The sequence below is a fragment of the Rissa tridactyla genome, chromosome 6 (genome assembly GCF_028500815.1).
Source record: "Rissa tridactyla isolate bRisTri1 chromosome 6, bRisTri1.patW.cur.20221130, whole genome shotgun sequence".
NCBI lineage: Eukaryota > Metazoa > Chordata > Aves > Charadriiformes > Laridae > Rissa > Rissa tridactyla.
Window position 1 is genome coordinate 70,870,836 of NC_071471.1, and position 19,506 is coordinate 70,890,341.

General features: G+C 47.6%; 1 protein-coding gene across 1 annotated transcript; it reads left to right on the forward strand.

Moving 5' to 3' along the window:
* Window positions 1-2,665: 2,665 nt before the first annotated feature.
* Window positions 2,666-10,522, forward strand: FOXI2 (forkhead box I2). Its single transcript, XM_054206996.1, has 3 exons — window positions 2,666-2,797; window positions 9,949-10,174; window positions 10,326-10,522. The coding sequence occupies exons 1-3, from the start codon at window positions 2,666-2,668 to the stop codon at window positions 10,520-10,522; spliced, it is 555 nt and encodes a 184-aa protein (XP_054062971.1).
* The last annotated feature ends 8,984 nt before the right edge of the window (window positions 10,523-19,506 follow it).

Below are 19,506 nucleotides of genomic sequence, written 5' to 3' on the forward strand. Positions count from 1 at the left end.
ATGTCTTTCCATTAAACATGTGTTTTGCAATAATGAATAGCCCACTCAATAGCGAATGCAAAAAACCCCCAGCCCCCAGTAATCACTAAGGGGTTCCTTTGCGATCCGTCGCAGCAGTGCAGGGTGCTCCTCGAGCGCTGGCTTTTCCGTGGTGGAGCTGCTGCAGGACATCCTACGTTTGGTACTGCCCTGTTTAGCCCGGGGGAGTAGTGAGGAAGGAGATGCTCCCGGGGAAAAGGTGTAGCCAACAGGGTAATATTTGTAGAGCACTTCTTGACTAAATGCCCGTAACCACTTCAATTTCCAGAGTTGAAGTCAGTTTCTATATAAGCATATATACAGATATTTATATGTAGCTATATATAAGCACACACCTATATAAGAAGAATGGAACTAGATGGTCTTTAAGGTCCCTTCTAACCCGAACCATTCTATGATTCTATGATGAAGCATCATGACCACCATGCTCCGTTGTCCTACACGGTGTGCAGTATTTCCCTCCAGTCAAAGCCACCAACAGAGGGGCGCAGTGACACCAGCTCTTCAGGAGAGGTGGTTGGGACTTTTGTGACAAATGCGGGGTTTTTACTAAATATGGAGAAGAAACCCTTCAGCTTCTCTGTTCTTTCACTCACAAACACAGAAACTGTCCTGTTGCTACAGCCACACAAAACCCACCACTGAAATGAGCTCTGCGTTTAGGTGCTAACATGTGAAAGATTTGTACCAGTATTTGGGCCGCATAAACAAGCAGTTTCTTTATATATAATGAATGAATTTATTTCCAAAAAAATCATAAAATATTATTTCTTTATGTTTTTCCTCTATAAAAAGCAGACGTTACACCCCCAGAATTCAACCAACCAAAGACACTTCGTATCAGTAAGTATGAACACCAGCAAATCGAAAGGGCCTCTCTCATACCAGATGCCCGATGAAGTGAAATAAATTAGGAAATAAAATAGGAAATAGAAATACAATACACAAGACTTTAAAATATCTGTATGTCACTTTTTATATAACCTTTATTTTTATACCACTTCTCTCTCTAAGGTCTGTTCTCTAAGTCTGGCAGATCAGGAAATATGAGAGTTGAAAAAGGGAATCCTGTTGTGTCTGCAAAGGTTATTTTAGGTCATTTTAGATATTTCTGAAAGACATTAAATATCATTTGGTTCTTTTTTTTGAGGTCACCGTATCAGAGGTGTCTGGAGTTATAGGTGGAAATAGGTGAAATGTGGTACCGGTAACACGTTAGAGTAGTCTGGAACGGGCGGTCTGAAAAGTACACCGCACATACGGAATACATAACCCCAACAGCTTTTGCTAAAAGACTCAGCTCTTTAGGCGGGAAGAAAAAGCATTTAATGGGCAACAGAAGACAAGTAAATCAATTTATTTTCCACTTCTTTTTTTTAGACAGCTTTTCCGGGCAGGCACTTCATACCATGGGGGAAGGCAGAGGGAGCTCGGCTGGGGCGTGCGATGAGCTGCCTCCCAAAGCCTTTCTCGTCTTCGAATTGCTGGTGAGTGATTTTGCTCACGTTTGCTCCTTAATGACGCTGCGGGGAATTTATTTTTCAGTACAGCCTCTTCTGAATTTCAGGTCTTGATCTGGGATCATTTTAATGAGGGGGGGAGGGGGGGTGGAATATAAAAAAAGAACCAAAGTCTGAGTAGTGAGACTAAAGGAAAACTTAATGAAAAAAATGTACGGTCTTATCATGTTGTGAGGATATTGATACTACTTTGTGCTAACGTTTGTCAAGCAAGAATGTTTTACTCAGAAAAGAGCAAAACTGCACTCTATTTTCTGTATAAAAGCAACAGTTTATATGTATGCAATATATAAATTTATATGGGACAATTTATATATGACTTTGGTAAACTTCAGAAATATTAAACCAAAATATTACTGATGCCTCCTCATTTCTTCTTCTCATTATGTCCTCGTTTTCTTAAGCAAAGATTAATCCTTTCCCAGCTTAGAAAAGAAGGCGCTGCTTACTGAGGAATTAAAAACACTAATTTAAGAAGACAGATGTGAGTACGTTAGGTGCAGTGTTTGTTGCTACAGGCCATGTCTTCTCTCAGCTGTACTCACCACACGCCCAAAATTTAATTTTCTATAGTCGCAGCTACTTCATTGTTTTCAAAACTAATTCCTGCATCTGCTGGTTTAAGATAAAAATTTGACAAGTTTTATAGGTACTAAATATGAACTTAAGGATGAGAAGTGCCCCGCAGTCAGGTAAGGAGCAGTGGGTTGACTTGCTGGAAGAGTTACGCGTCCGTCTCACCACTGGCTTCATGGTGCCTCTGGATTTTGCATCCCCCCCTCCATGATTAACAGCAGAAAAGTGTCGCCTGGTAGCCCGGGAGGTGACACGAGCAGTGCCCAGGAGGTGACACAAATCCGTGCCCCGCCAGGAGGTACCAGTATCGCAGAGTAGCTCCGTGTTTGAACCATGCAGTGTTCAAACCCTCTCAGCCCCAGACCTTGTGTCACATCGATTATGGTGACGTGGGTTGGGCAGGGTCTCGCTTGGCCGGAGCCATGGCCGGCGGTGCTGGGCGATTGCCCACGCGGTGTTGGCTGCTCGGTGGCTGAGTGGTAGGACCCGTGACACTAGAAAGGCCCATCAGTGGGCCAGAAGATCTAGCGATGGTGATAGCTCAATGGAGAAACCTGAACCACTTACATGTGTTAAATAACCGAGTTGTGCTGAGGTTTGTCATCGGCCAGCTGCTGATGCCAAAACCTTCTGTATTTGAGAAACCTTGGGTGAAAAAGGCTGTGAGAGGCCAGGGGAGAGGCCTTTTGCCTTCCTCACCTTAACTTCACATTAATTGCGGAGCATGGAGCCGTGCTACGGAGTTACCCTGTTATTAGAAAGTATTTTGTCCACCATCGTCTTCATTCCCCACTTGTAGGACCTGCTCTACACCCTCAGCTGACATCCCACACCCTCCCTTCAGCTCTTTGCCAGTGGGCTCAGCAGTTTTATTCCTATCTTAATAAAGCACGAATAAGTAAATACAAATATAACTATACGCCCGCATGTTGCTACACCAGCATCCGAAGGGGTGCTGGAGGTGCTGAGCCCCCTTTCACAGCAGAGACCTCACTTGGCATGCGGTAGCGTCTCTTCTCCGTCTGAGATATTCAAGTGCATATGAATTTCAAATTACTTGTATTTTTTTTTTCAATCAATGAAAGAGAAAAGCTTATTTTTAATATTTAAAAAAAAAAAAACCTGCAGATGTTTCTAAAAGAGAACGTCCCAGACTTGAAAACCTTTTAGTTAAATGAGAATTGTTCTTACAACTTTTATTGATAGATGGGCAGGAAGAAAATTAGCTGATTGAATTAAACATTGAAAGGCAAACTCTGATAAAAGTAGGGGAAAAATATGGATGAAATCCAACCCATAAATTTTCATGAACAATCAGAAGTGCATATAAATGAAACGATTTAGCCATGGAAAGTATATAAATTCAAATCATCAGGATATGACACCTAAGGAGCTGGATTCAATGCCAAAACCTTTGGTGTATGCAAATTCTATTATTTTGAGACACAAAAGATTGAAAAACGCGTATGACATTTCTCTTGCACAAAGCTATTCTTAACAAATGGTCATGAAAAAGGATTGCCTGATCTATCGGAAGTTAGATATTAAAATAAATTAGAATACAGTGTGTAATTTAAATATGGCAAACTCTAGTGAATTTGTCTGTCTTATTGGCTTCTTTTGAAGAGACGCAGTTCAGGATTGAACCAGAGTTACTGAGATTATTTGAATTCCAATTTTAGAGTTAATTTATTTAATTGCCACGGACTAATTTCCTCAAGCTTGATTGACCTGAAAAATGTCCATTTGTTAGCTAATAATTGTCATGCCACATGAGCATAGTTGTGTTGAGTTCAAAATAATATTTGGATTGCTGTTTATGATATTTGCTGTATTTCTTCTTTCTGTTTTGATAAACTCTGCATACCTCACGTTAGATTACTTGTTGTTTGTTATTTCTCACCATGTGTTTCTATTTCATTTTCTACTGCTTCTTTTTTTTTTTTTTTATTTTAAACGCGGGGAGTTTATTCTAACAGCTGGCGTTTCAGGAGAAATCAGACTGGTGTTTTTGGTGCAAACCACCCACATTTCACTTGACTTTGCCAGAAAAGTATCGAACGCTTTGTTCAAATCAATTAGTGTATTTAAATCTATACACACCCCTCCTTCAGGTTTACTTTAACCCTTTTAAGTAGAGGAAAAAATTAGGAATTTATTCCCACTTGCTGCAGAGGAGCTAATGCCATCGCCGTCACCGAGAGCCGTGGGGTAAGAGCAGTGCTACGAGGAGGAATTGTGCTGCCCCACGTTCCTCACCCCCAGGCTGCCAGCAGCAAGCTCTGCAGCTGGACACGTGGGGTCTTCGCTGGGACATTTCCAGAAAATACAGGGGCTCAGTATTGACTGGTAGCGGTAAATAATCCAGGACTTAATGTATCTGGGGAGTTGCTGCCTTTTCTGCTGTTGTTTTTGAGCGCGGAGCGGTTTTCAAAATACGCATTTGAAGGTGTGTGAAAGAAACTTGGAAAACTCACGGTACTGGCACAGTCTGTCCTGCCTTTTAAAGCAGTTTGTTTGGTTTTCATCGATCCTGATTTCAGAAAGAGCGCTGCCCCTCTTCTGCCTTTTCCCCTGTTTGTTTGAGACGGTGGCTGTGTGATGGGCTGGTCTTGAGATGTTGAGCTCTGGCTCTGCCTTCAGCTGGTTGCACCTATTGTGATGCTTCAATTCACCTGATACAACAAGGCACTAAAATACTGACTGTATAAGATGTTAAACAGGCACCAGCACTGCAGCCAGAAGGCACACAACAGCCTAGTGCTGTGGCTACTGTTTCAATTTAAATACAAAAAACAGTGACCAAAGTGACATCAGGGGATAATAGGTGCACCTTAGGCAGTATCATGGTGCTGCCTTGGTCTTAGGCAGACCAAGACCACCTTGGTCATCATTTGACCAAACTCAGATTTCTGCTTGGACTTCTCCAGGAACTGTTCCCATGTAGACATCCAGGCGTGCCATCACATTTTTAAAAAGAAATGGAGCATAGCAGTTGAAAATCACTTTGCACGAGCCTTTTTAAGAAAATAGAGCAAAGCACGCGTGGCAAGAAATGTGAAAGGAAGGCAGGCCCAGGTGATCATCAGCTTGAAAGATAAACTTGGATGCAGGGAATCCCTCTCCCTTCTCTAATGGAGATGACGACCAGGCTGCCCTTGAACAGTATTTCACCAACCGCACCGTCCTGCGCCCTGATACCCAGCAGCACACTAGGCCTGGAAATGCACGTGCCGCTGCGCGCGTGGCCTTTAGCAAGCTGATTAGGCTTTGTAACTTGATGGAGAGTCGCTGTGCAGCCTGCAAACATCACTGACGATAGGATAGGATAGGATAGGATAGGATAGGATAGGATAGGATAGGATAGGATAGGATAGGGTGGAATGGAAGAGGGAAGGGAAGGGAAGGGAAGGGAAGAGGGAAGGGAAGAGGGAAGGGAAGGGGAGGGAAGGGGAGGGAAGGGGAGGGGAGGGGAGGGAGGGGAGGGAAGGGGAGGGGAGGGGAGGGGAGGGAAGGGAAGAGGGAAGGGAAGGGAAGGGGAGGGAAGGGGAGGGGAGGGGAGGGGAGGGAGGGGAAGAGGGAAGGGAAGGGGTGGGGAGGGAAGGGAAGGGGAGGGGAGGGAAGGGAAGAGGGAAGGGAAGGGAAGAGGGAAGGGAAGAGGGAAGGGAAGGGGAGGGGAGGGAAGGGAAGAGGGAAGGGAAGAGGGAAGGGGAAGGGAAGGGAAGAGGGAAGGGAAGGGAAGGGAAGGGAAGGGAAGGGAAGGGAAGGGAAGGGAAGGGAAGGGAAGGGGGAGGGAAGGGGAAGGGAAGGGGGAGGGAAGGGGAAGGGAAGGGGGAGGGAAGGGGAGGATCGTTTAAGGAAATGCTTCCTAATACCCAGTGTAAACCTCCCCTGGCGCAGCTTTGAACTATTCCCACACGTCTCCCCCTGGATCCCAGGGAGAAGAGCTCAGCACCTCCCTCTCCACTTCCCCTCCTCAGGGTGCTGTAGGGAGCAATGAAAGACAGAAATACTCCTGTCTTTCACGCTTCTTTGTTAATGTGCCTCATTTCTCAGGCTTTAAGGCACTCAAGGGAAGGGTGAGAGCAGTCAAGGTGGGATGCGGACACCCTTTCCAGCGCCCAGCGGAGCGGGTACCGGTGCCACTAGATGGCATCGCCGTCCCACAATTAACCAAAGCCGCCCGGTTTTAACGTGGGAGTGACACAGCAGGCAGGTTTGGGACAACTCAGCTGCGTCTCCTGAGGTCAAAATCCAGCTTTTATAGAGAACCCTCACTGTTGTCACCCTGTCACCCTGTTTGTCAGCTGTATCTGGGCACACACTCGTCTCTCGCCGCTGCCGGGCAATGGGCGATAAAGGACACGATGGCGAGAAAAAGACGATGGGAACCGTCCTGCAGAGCTACTGCTGCGTTATAACGCGTATCAGAGACCTGCAAAGCTACGGCAGAGATTGCTGCTCCTTGAGCACGCCATCAGGACACATTCCTCACCTCGTGAATTCAGGTGAAACGCTAGAGAAAAGAAGGAAAGTTGTAAAAAGCTCCATGATCCATAATAAGAAGTATTTTTCCTGTGGGTTAGACTATCACAAAAGAGTTAAGTTACGTTTGGATGTTCACCAGGGATTGCTGCTTCCTAGTAAAAGGGTTTCTGCAAAGCAAAAAGAAATCAGCATTAACAACTATATAATGCATAAGTGTTTTCATGTCCTTGAGTGTCAGCTCTACTGAGAAAGGGAGAATTTAATGAGCTCTCTGTAGACTTGTAAATTTGTACATTTAGAAAACGTATGAAATAAATTCTCCTGTTTACATGGTAGATGTCCAAAACTTAGAAGAAAATTCAGCCAAGCCACACTGAAGTTTGCCACAAGGCACTAGACTAACACAAATAATATCACTCTGCGGGTCTGCTCTAACCCGACGGACACAAACCCGCGTTACACCTCTCCCTGTGGTTGCAGCTGTTGCCGTTACACGGACAGACAGCGAGCAGACAAGCAGTGCCACGGAAAACAAAACAGCCTTCCTGAGGAACAGGAGCATCCACGGGCAGCCGCACTGGTGATACCCAGAGGTCAATTTGCTGCTGGATGTCTCCGGGTAATCGATAAGTGCAGGGAAATTAAATAACTTTCAGTTTAATGTTCGGGGTCGGGTTGTTTCCTGAACTAATTTCACTGAAACGGAAAGAATACCACCCCTCCCACTTCTGAGATTTGACGACAGATCTTCTAAAACTATGCTTAAAGTAACCAATATTCAGACAAGTACCCTGTCAGTCGTATTAATCAGCTATTTCTAAGTTTGCAATGTGCATAGAGGAACATTCAGTGCAAATTAACATTAGTAGGTCCGTGGTTTTCAACTCTTGAACTTTTTTTCCACCCGATGAAGATGCGAGTGCTTGTCATTACCGACAATTGGCTGGTTTTTCTGAAGCATTTTCTGACATTTCGGACAAGCGGGTGTACCTTGCTGCACGGCCTGAAGGTCGGTGGGCTAAACCTTTCCTAGCACATCATGGTGATACAGCAAAGGGCCAGGGCAGGGGGCAAAGCATGTCCCAGGAGGTCTGGGTTGGCTCCGAGAGGGTGTTAAAGACAAATCCTTGCCCTGGCATACGCCTATATGTTTGTGGATATATATTTATTTTTTTTTATATATATATATATGTGCTAAATGGGTTATAACACTCGTGCTGCAGGGCGGAAGCTATCCGCTAACCGCCTTCCATTAGGAAGAAACCCGATCTCCTAAGGGTTCCTTGCATCCCTGAGGCATCCGCTCGGAGCCGCTCCCGGAGAGAGCGTACGGGGTTAGACGGCCCTGCCACGGGAACGCCAGTGTCCAGGCACAGGCACAAATAACGTGCTTTACAAAGAAATCATTGAAAACACAAAGATTCTAGTGATACAGATGTACTTTCACACCTGCATTCGCCGACCCAAAATACAGATCTAAGAATCTGAGATTATTTTATTTGTATGTGACATCACCTGAAGTATCTTAATTCTCCACCACAGATCAGTGTCCCATTTATATTTACCTATATATAGCTATAGCTACTGATGAAGTCATGCCTTTTGCCTGTATTTCTGAGGAATGACCTGAAATTTCAAAAAGACAGACATACTTTATAGCAAAAGGATAGAGAGAAATGCAATTTAAAATCAACTTTTCATCAAATCACCATAGGTCTTCTATCAAAGATGAAAAATTTTAGATTATTTACTTCTGTTTTAACATCGATGGGAGAAAACATAACCCAAAACGCTGGTTTAACAGGAGAGCAAGAAATGCAGAAGAAAAGTTTCAAAAAGTGAAAATCAAGTTATGCGCATGGTTTTTTGTGGCTGCAATATTCCAGCAGAGCTGCACAGGTAGGTGCATCGTTTGCCATGGACCGGAGCATAGCGTGAATTTTACTTCAAAGTCAATGCCAGCGGTACCAAAAGAAGGAAATCCTTTCCTTCCCTTGCAGCCCAGTGTGCGGGCACCGGACTCACTCCCTGGTTTGTTTATTTATTTATTTGTGAGTTCTGCGGATGAGCACCGCGGGTTTGTGTAAGCGCAGGGAGAAGGAGCTCACTTTGCGTTAAGGAGCTCAGTCCTAGGAGTTCGCATGTGCCTGTAGGACCCACACATGCCTTTGGAGATTTTGCGAATGGGAAATTTTCATTTCCCAATGATAATGATTTTTGGTTTGGACTTCAAGGAAATGTGGGACAGCATGTCGATGATTTTTTTGCAAAGGAATTTATGTGCTCGAAATCAAAGCTGTCTGAATGAAGGGACAGCTGGGCCTGCCAGGCTGCTTTACCCTAGCACTGCACATGTCAGTCAGGGCAGGGATTGCTCAGGTCAATCAAAGTTCAGAAATTGTTTTATAAAGTACCAAATAGGGACATTTCAACTTTACTGCCCAAACCCTTGTATCTCGGGTGCAGTGGGATCACGTCCCCCTGTAACCACTGCTGTAATCTACAAGCACCCATCAAAGCTCAAATCGCAAAGCCCTGGAAACCCCAAATTTGTCCCCCGTAGTCCCCAAGGGACATTCCCAGAGAGGGTTTAGGCACCTTCTTCACTTCTCCTGGCAATTCCCTCCCTAGAGGAGAAAGGCTGCTGTGGCTGTATGGATTTTGTGCCCAGGCTTGGGGAGGATGCAGAGGGTGGGATCAGGCGGCAACTCTCACCCTTGCGGTTTGCCCAAATTCTTGTGGTTTGCCTAAATTGTCCCGGTTTGCCCCGGAAACTTTTCCCGCGGGGGAGCTCCGAGCTCGCTCCGTCCCGCACCAGCCGGTGCTTTACTGGGGCGGGGGGCAGTGGGTTTTGCGGGGGGAAGGAGGGAGGGACGGACGGATGGACGGAGGGCGGACGGAGGGGCGGCGTTTCCCTGGGGGGCTGCCCGCGGCGGCGGGGCGCGGACACGCGTGGGGCGGGGGGGTCCCGCCTCCCCTTCTTTCCCCCCCTCCCCGCTCCTCCGCCGCCGGCCGGGGGTCGGCGGCGTCCGTCCCGCCGCCGCGGGCGGTATTTAAGCGGCGGTGCGCGGAGCGGCGCGGTGCCGGCGCGGCGCCCGGCGGAGCATGCACGCCTTCGGGCCGCCCCCCCCCGCCCGGGAGATGCTGGAGGTGGCCGTGTGTCCCGGCATCTACCCGCCGGGTCGCCCCCGGCCCCCCCCACCCCGCCGCCAACCCCTACCTGTGGCTCGGCGGCCCCGCCGCCCCCTGCCCGCCCGTCGGCCCCTTCCCTCCGCCGAGCTCCGCGGGCGCGGAGAGGGGCTGGCAGCCGCTGTCCCCCCCGCAGGAGTGTCCCCGCCCGGCCCGGCCACCTTATTCTTACTCGGCGCTGATCGCCATGGCCATCCACAGCGCGCCGGGCCGGCGGCGGACCCTCAGCCAGATCTACCAGTACGTGGCCGAAAACTTCCCTTTTTACAAGAAAAGCAAAGCGGGCTGGCAGAACTCCATCCGCCACAATCTCTCCCTCAACGACTGCTTCAAGAAGGTGCCGCGGGACGAGGACGACCCGGGTAAGGGCATGGGGATGGGCATGGGGACCCGGGGGGCGCGTCCCCTCCGCACACACACACACCCCCCCCCCCCCGCCCCTTACTCCCCCTCCCGCTGCGGGGCGCGGAGGCGGCGGCGGGACAACGCGGGGGACCCTTCCTCTCTCCGCAGGCAAAGGCAACTACTGGACCCTCGACCCCAACTGCGAGAAAATGTTCGATAACGGCAATTTTAGGAGGAGGAGGAAGAGACGGGCCGAATCCGGCGCGCCCGAGGGGGCCGGGGGGAGCGGCGGGGGCCCCGGCGTGACCGCAGCTCCCCGGGCCCACCGAGATGCGCTAACCCACGAGAGAGGCATATTTTTGTAACGCGTAAAATGTACATTTTTATATACGATCTATAAGTACGGAGAGGTGCAGGAGGCAGGGAGCGGGGATGGGGGTGCGCTGGGAGCCCAGCGAAGCCGTCGGGGCTGGCCGTGGGTGCTGCTTTCCCTCCTTTTTCACACTGTCCCTTCCCACCGAAACCTTGGAAAGGCTTTAACCTCCTGCAGCGTTGGTGTCCAGGGTGGCTTCCTTATCTTCGCATGGCCAAGAGCAAAGCAGAGCTCCCTGCTGCAGCCGAGGGCCCCCCGTGGGATCATGGAATCACCAAATGGTTTGGGTTGGAAGGGACCTTAAAGACCATCTAGTCCAATCCCTCTTCCATGAGCAGGGACATCTTCAATTAGATCAGGTTGCTCAGAGCCCTGCCCAACCTGATCTGGAGTGTTTCTAGGGATGGGGCATATCCTACCTCTCTGGGCAACCTGGGCAAGTGTCTCACCACCCTCGTTGTAAAATATTCCTTCCTTATCTAGTCTAAATCTACCCTCTTTTAGTTTAAAACCATTACCCCTTGTCCTATCACAACAGCTCATACTAAAGTGCCCCTCCCCAGCTTTCCTGGAGCCCCTTTAGGGACTGGAAGGGGCTGGAAGGTCTCCCCGGACCCTCCTCCAGGCTGAACCCCCCCAGCTCTCTCAGCCTGTCCTCCCAGCAGAGGGGCTCCAGCCCTCCCAGCATCTCTGTGGCCTCCTCTGGACCTGTGCATCCTCTGGAAGCAAGGTTCCTGCTGGCCGCAGCCCTCCTGGGTGGGTTAGGGAAGGAAAGTGCCCGGTTTGCAGCCCGCACTCTCCAGAGATGCCAAGAGAGAGCCTGGGGTGCAGGGAGGGACAGAGGGATGTGCCCTCACCCCCGGACCCCACTCCCATGGGGGACCAGGCTGGCCTGGGGGGCACCCAGCCCCACCATCCTCTGCAGCGTTTCAAAATAAAACCCCTTTATTTTTTTCCCAAACACACAAGATCATCTTTGTGTCAGCCCATGGAGGCGACGACAATTTGTACAAAGAATTTCAGGTTTAATCGAGCATTCAAAATTAAGCCGGATCCCCGCTGAGGAGCTCCTTAATTGCTGGTTTTCCTGCTAATCGCCTTGACGATTGCTTGCGGGGAGCTGGTGGCCCGTGGTGCGGGTGTCCCGATGCAGCCCCCGGGTACCCACCGGCTTCCCAGGGCACCGGCTGCTTGAGGTGCCTTGGTAAAAACACCTCCGATTTATCCACTGCATCCATGTATACGTGTGGCTTCCGCATTTTTTTACGAAGCTTTGGAAAAATGCAACATGGCACCAGTGGGCTGCAGCCACGGTGGTTATGTTTGGGCATTTTATTAAATACTTCAAAATTAGAGGCTTTTGGCCACCCCTATTTGCTTATTAATGGCTGGTGCCTGTTCCCTGCTTTTGCTTTCGGGTCATTCTTTGAATGGTCTGAAGAAAACAAAGTTGTGAACTATATAAAGTGTTGCTTTTCCTTTCTGGCTCTTCGCCTCCTCCAGCCCGCTCTTCCTCGCTATTGACAAAAATACAGCTTTCTTAAATAAAAAGCTAAAAATATTATTGTTTACAAGAAAACAACCCCAAACTGCAACCTGCATTATCCAGACTTTGTGTGCATTATAATGGAACCATAAAGCAAGTTTCACCAAAAAAATCATAAACAAATCCAAGGTCTAAGAACCTAAAATGTGTCAGAGATGCAAGTGCCTGATGGAGGGGAAGAACCAGCTGTACAAGAGGAGTTTTTCCTGGCCCAAAATGTAATAAATAGTATTACAAAGTATCTGGCTTACAAATATCCAACTTCAGTAGACCTGGAGTGAAGGAAAGAGCCAATATGCTGTGTAGGTTTATGTAGTCAAATTTCTTTTTTATTGATCTCCTATTTGAAAAAAAAAAAAGCTTCATACAAGAAAAAACACTATTCTGAAATGGTTTTAAAAATATTTCAGACATAATCTTTTTCTTCATTTTATTATTTTCCAGGGCTCTCCAGTAAACAGACATTTAAGTTAGAACTTTTGTTTCCTTTTTAAAGTGAGTAGAATCCTGTTCAAGGTTTCAAGCTCTTGTTTCAGCAGGGTAACCTTTAAAAGGGTTATTAAAAGGTGCAGGGAAAGCACCACATTAAAAGGTGCAGGGAAAGTTATTTTTGCAATTATTTGCATTTTAAGCTGCTTTTTTTCCAGGTGGCTGGGGGTTGTGGTGAGCAGGTCATGTAGAGAGTGAAGAGAGGAGATAGCCTTGTAGCATTACCAAAAAAAAATAAATAAATTAAAAAATAAAGGGCTTGTTGATGAATTTCTTGGTGAAAATAGCTTTGTGTTCAAGTTGGCGTTCAAATTTTAAAAAGCTGCCTCTGGACTGTGAAATTCATTTGCCAAGGAGTGGGCACACACCTGTAAATAGGGAGGATGGAGAAGCTCTTGGCCTGGCAGAGCCAGAGGACCCTTCCCGAGATGCAGCGAAGACACTGACCTCGGAGCTGGGACAGCAGAGGTTTCACTCAACCCACGCTTTCTTCTGCTTCGGGATGCAAAGCTCTGACGGGCTGAAATCCATATTTTCGCCTTGAGACTATTTGCCCCGGGACAGTATGCCATTGCAGGACCCTGAAAATGCAGCAAAAGACAAAAGAAGAGACCCCCGGGTGGCCGCGGGTGCTTCAGGCTTCGCCAGCGGGGTCTTTGTTAGCGGCTCAGCTGGGTCCTGCGCTGGGGAAGTCCATGGACAAGCTCAGACCACACTGCATTGCCAGAACCTTTCTTCAGGGACCATTTAAGATAATGATTCAATGTGTACACGGAGGCCACCATTTGTATTTCTTTGTGCTTCTGTTGTACTCAAATTCTATTTTTATGTATTGGAAAGAAAAGGAGGATTTTTTTAAATAAATCAGTCTTATTGGAGCAGAGAAGTTGCAATCCCTCTAAGCAAAAACACTGCTTGAAGGAAAAACTGCCTCAGGTAACGAGTCTCTGGGTTAATGGGGCAGCTGCAGACTTTAATGAAAAAGGGTGATGGGATGCTGGGATGGGATGAGGATGGGATGGGATGCTGTGGTCCATCCGTGCTTGGGCCAGACTTATGTGCAAGCCCAGGAGGGACTGGCTGCAGGGCAGCTTGAAGGGCATCCCAGGGCTCCTTGAGCTTCCCTGGATTTCTAGAGCCCAGACCGTAGTAGATTGATGGCTCCTTGAGCTCCCCTGGCTTCCTAGAGCCCGAACCGCTGTAGATTGATGGCTGTGATGAAACTCTGCTGACCATGGCAGGTGCCCTCTGCAGGTGCCCTCACTGAATCATTTCTCCTTGCAGCCACACCGTTACTGCAGCAGGATTCAGGTCTGAGTGTGGCAGAAGATATTTCAGGGAGTGTTTGCACTCAAGCTGAGACCAACATCCCCTAAGGGCCCTCCATAAGCTGTGAGGAGAGGTGGGCTCCTCTGGAGGGTGCCCGAGAGCAAGGAGCCAACTCAGGAGCTCGGAAGATGTTCCAATGGAACTTGTCCCCACCGGCGCTGCGGAAAGGCTCATGAGCTGAGCTTTTTCACTTGGAGACTTAACACAGGCGCCAAAAATCGTGTGCCCCTAGGTGTGCAATGCCCCATTGCACGCGTGACACACACCCTGCTGTGCCACACACCCCGCCGTGCCACACAGGCTGGATGATTTGCTCTTGGTTTTACATGTCTGTGTGTGCTAAAGCTTCTGTCAGAAGCTAAAGCTTCTGACACATTCCCGAACACACGATGCCATCAAAGTGATACTATGCGATAGCCAAACGACCAGACTTAGTGTGAAAGAAAAAAAAAAACCACCGCAGGAGTTTCTCTGGGTCTGTGCAAGACGATAAACACAAACGCAGGCACCGTGGGCCTGGAGCTGGCGATGAGAGCCTGCTTCAGTGCAGAGCGAGGAACACCAGCCCTGGGAACGGGAGGACGAGAGTGAGGGGCTGCTAAATGCAAAGAGACCAACATGTGCCCAGGGACCCACCACCGCGGCGAGAAAGGTCAAGGGGGCTCGGAGCCCCACACGCACCTTGGCCAATAGCCTCGGCTACGAGGTGAGCGTGTTCAAAGCACATTAACGGCATAAGAGTTTGGGCGTGAGTGGGGAAATGTCTAACGCGAGTAAGTGTACGGGATGCTTTTGCAGTTAAATGCCATTTCTGAGATCTCCTGATCTTGGAAATGTCAGAAACCCGCCCCTTGCTGAAGTTTAGAGCAGCTCGGTGCCTACTGTGGTGTTAACTCTTCAGGGACGGGCGTAGCATCAAGGAAACAGCTCAGCGTCTTTTCGCTGTTTTGCCCGCAATAATCTGGAAGTGGCGGTGAAAAGGTTTCAGTAGCTGAGGCAGTACCCAAGCAGAGCAGAGAATTGTGCTCATTTGAGCCAGGATGCACCGGAGACTTGGACTTACATTAATACATTATGGAAAAGCCCAGGAAACAACATAGTTATGGCAGCTCCACTTTCTAGGCTGTGCCTTTTACAGGGGAGGTTATAGTACAAGCAACAAATAACAAGAGCCTTGTTTCATTATTCAAGAATAAACCTGTGGAAATAAGGAACTGGACTGTTTCTTTATGCAGATAGAGTTCAACATGATAAAAAACCCCATGATTTCTTTACTCTAGAGCAATACGTTGGCCTATATAAGAAAGAGAAGGGACTGTCATATAATCATAAATCATCTTTTTGGGATCAGGCAGGCATGTACTGCCTGCAAGCTTAAGCCGTGGCTGGGATAGCAGCTAATGTGCTGAACGTTTAATTCTTGGGCTGTGTCTTGAGCCCAGCTTCGAGTCTGAAGCCCAGTGGGTTGGGAGGGCTCGCCTCTCCTCCTAGCAGACAATGGTCGTCTTCACAAAGAGCAACCAGGCATCGCTTGCCTATCATCCCTGGCAGTTTTTCCTCGTGAAACGGGTTGGGCAAAGCTTGGGGAATGCATAACGACCTCCGGCTCGTAAGGGCGCGGGGGATTTTAGCTGCGTGCGCACAGTGCCTGTGGGGTGTCTGCTGAATTAACTTGGAGGAATGGAAAAGTCTAATGGCGAGTTCCCAAAACCACACGCGGTCTGTCCCTGCAATTCTCACTGGCTAAGCAGGGAAGAGACACAGTAGCTGAAAAGGAGAGACAGAGTTTTCATTTCTTAAGAATATTCCCAAATCTTCATCTACAAATGATTTTACTGAGCTTAATGCTTTATATTTTAACTTTACTTATATTTTAATCTGGTTGCAAAAGCAATGATTCTGTATTTTTAGAGAGATTATTGCTTAGGAGAAGCCCATAATAAATGAAAAAAAAAATGTGTTAAATCAAAATATTTTTTTTTTTTTAATTCAATTTGCCATCGGATTCAACACTTGAATGCGATTCATCCTTGCTAAGCATTGTGATTTCCCGGTGCTTCATTGTATTATGACATTGCTTCCCAGGATTTTGTACTGGCAAAACGGAACAGGGACTATCAGATTTTGTGTAGCTGTACTGTCTGGGTAAAATCAATACATCAGCTGTGTTTCCACATTCCAGTCACTGCCTTCGAGTCAATAGGGCAAGAGCTGAAGGGAAAGCAAGGCTTATGTACTTGTTACATAAAAATAACAAAATTCATCCTTTTCAGTCGGTTGTCTGTTGTACAGAAATTCACACCGCAGGAGACGGCGCTTCTAGTTCTGGTAGCATCAGAGAAAAATACACGGGCAAATACACAGTGGAAGCAGGTTTGATGTGAAAAGCTCCTCTTGTAACCCGTGGTAATTCATCGCCATTCACTGTGTCTGCTTCCCGGGGCTTTACTGTGTCCAGGGAGCACCCAGGGACCAGACGCTGCCTCTGTGGTTAGAGGTTCGCACACCGCCATCCCTCCCCCTGTGCTCCCAGCCCCGAGCATCTCCCTGATGAGGGTCCTGGATTTTCCTGCTGTCGGGGTGGGAGTCACACCCTGCAGGGATGGCAAGAAATGCCGCTTAAATGCTGGAAGAGTACAACCCCTGCTCGTCCCCGCTCCGGACACTCAGCTCTGGGATGTCACGCGGGCACCCGAATTTCCCCGCGCCAGCCGTGGGTCCCACCGTTAGGCGGGGGGCACTTTGGAGACGCTGCTGGGAATAATACCCTGAGCTGACTCAAAGGGCCAGGGGACCGGTTCCAGTAAGCCCTCAACGACGTACTGCAGAAGTGGGGGCGGCAGAGGGGAAATGGCCTAATGAAGCAGTGGGAAAATTGCATTATAATAAGAACACGATCTGGTATTGGCTTTAAGATCATATGGCCGCAACAGGGACTCCAGACTCTCCTCCTGCCTGTAGCAGTAGCGTTTACAATGCCCAACTTGTATCTACCGAAAAGGATTAATCTGTTCTTTTCACAAGATCAAACTGACTTTTTTCTTTCAAAAAGACAACACATGACTTAGCTGTATATTTTTAGCTTTATTTTTTTAGCTTTATTTTTTAAGGAAAACACTTCTTTATCACCTGTATAACCAGATAGAAGAAGGGATTTTTTTTTTTTTTCATCTTTGGGGGATTACTGCTCCGCTTTCTGAACAATTTCATACTATTATCTCCGTTAACAGCTCAGTTCATTTATGACTGTCAGGTTTTGATAGAACTGATACATTTTATTTTATTTTCATTATGGGCTTAACTTGCAAGGTGTTGCTGCTCGTGCTGTGAGTTTTCCATCATTTTGCTAAGACGAACTCATTAATTTTTCTGCAGACTAAGAAAAGCCAACGCAAAAACCCACTAGCGTGGCTGGCTGATCCCTCACAGCAGATGACCAGCATAGACTCTTTGCTGTGTTAGCCACAAGTTTTTAAAATAAACAATAAACTTAGTTCTTTGCTCTTCATTTCTAGCTTTTTTTTTTTCCTTAAAATCTGATGTGAAAGATTAATATCAGGAACTTTATGAAATGTCTTATAACTCTACCCTGGAGCTTCTCATTTACATTAAGACAATTTTTCTAAAGTCTGAATGTAATCAACGTCTATTTAAAAGTTCTTTACAGTGCTCAAGCATGTAGGCAAAAGAGATCTGCTCAGATGCTGGCTTGTAACACGTGAAATAGGAGCAAGGAGAACTGACAGCTCAGCCTCCCTCACCTTTTCCCCTGTAGAGCTTCTGAAAGAAAAGCACCAGCAAACAAGCAAACAAAGACATCACGCGATAAAGTGGTTTGGGGGGAAAAAAAAAATCTTCTTTCCTGTCAGTGTCTCTTCTGGCAGTGTAATAGCTGTGTTCGTATAAAAATGTACGTATCCGTGCTGAGATTCCCAGGCTGTTACTGATGAGGGGGCTTACTTCCAAGGAGACCTCTCGATAATGCAGCCCGTGCCGGTTTTTTTCCTTAGACCTTATAGGTTTTGGCTTGTGTTCAGATTTCATACAAAGCCATTTATCACATCGTGTTTGACTTCCCGCTGCCCGCTCTCTGCCGGAGAGGCCGGGGCTGCCCAAGGCGCCCATTAACTCCTGCCCCAGAGCCACCGGGACTCACCCCGCTCCGCTGGCTGGGAACCCTTCTCCGCTCATCAGCCTCGGGGCAGACCCGTGCGGCTTGCGAGAAAGGTAGAAACAGCCTTAAGAAGGAAGAGTTTTAATACTTTAATTGAAGGTTTCAGATTCATATGCGCTCTTTTGGGTTTTTTTTTTTCAAATCACACGTCCCGGCCCTTCAGGTTCCCCTTGTAATCCTGCCGGGGCTCACGGCCTTCTCTTACATTTCTTTTTCACACATTGGTTCCTGCAATGAGATAATTAAGCATCTCATGGTTTGTTAAGATACAATACATGAAAAAAGGATTTTACAGCTGTTGATTCAGGATGGGAAGCCAGGTAATCACAGTTTCTTACTACCTGTTACATACCACCATACAGGGGAGATTTTGTCCTTTTTTAGAGGAAGAAATTGTTCAGAAAATCACACCTAGTAAGAATACTATGTGCTTAATTTAATTCCCACTGAGGTAGTTAGATTTCAATATTTAAAGTCAAGGAGTTGCTTTAAGTGTTTCCCTGACTAACCTTATATCGTCAGTAGGTGCACAGGAAGCGTCATGAAAACTGGAACCCATGAAAATATGGAAGAAAGCTTAAAAAAACCCCTTTAATGCAAGCAGCTTAATGAGACACTACCCAAGTGTCCGTCACCTCTATTTCTGCTGGCTTGCTAGAGTACTCAGCGCTTTCATTGCAGGTAATGGCTGTTATTCCACCAGCGTTTCCTTCTGCTCTCAAGCACTAGCCATTGGCAAGACCATGGTAAAGAAGAAGAAACTGTCTGGTAATCTCCCCCCTTTGAAGAAAACCCTACACATGCAGAAGTAAAGTCTGCTGACAGTAAAAGGCCAGTATAAGCGGGGGCTCCAGCAAGCTGCTTGCCCAGGTCTCCTTAAATTATACGACCGTGAAGAAAACTCGACCTCCATATGTCAAAATACATTAATCGGAAGTCATGTGCAAGACAGCAGAACTTATTTTCCATGAAGGTTAATAGCCTAAACACTTCTGGTGTCCTCTCTTCACTCTCAGCTGTACCCCTGCTCATGGTCCAGTCAAAGTTCTCCATATCTGAACCATAAAGGCCATCCCAGATGAGGACTGGTGTCAATATTACTGTGGCTATTGGAAATGCAAACAGATTTGGAGGCCTCCTTTCCTCCTGGCTCACCAGTCACCATCCAGTTGATCCCGGACCTCAGGCCCTGCTCACACACCAATGTTCTCAATGACCCGTTGAGGAACCCGCCGTGTGGCCCGGCCACCCCTTCCTCAGCAGGGAGCGCTGCCGTCCTACTGCCCTGCTGCCTCCCTTCTCCCTGCACACCAGTCGGGCAGCATGCTTCTACCTTGTGAGGAACGTCATTAGAGAAGATACTAACGAGGTTGTGTCCTAGACCCATCCTGAAGCATTATTAGCAAATATCCCCCGTGACAAGGGGGTGTTGTGCTGA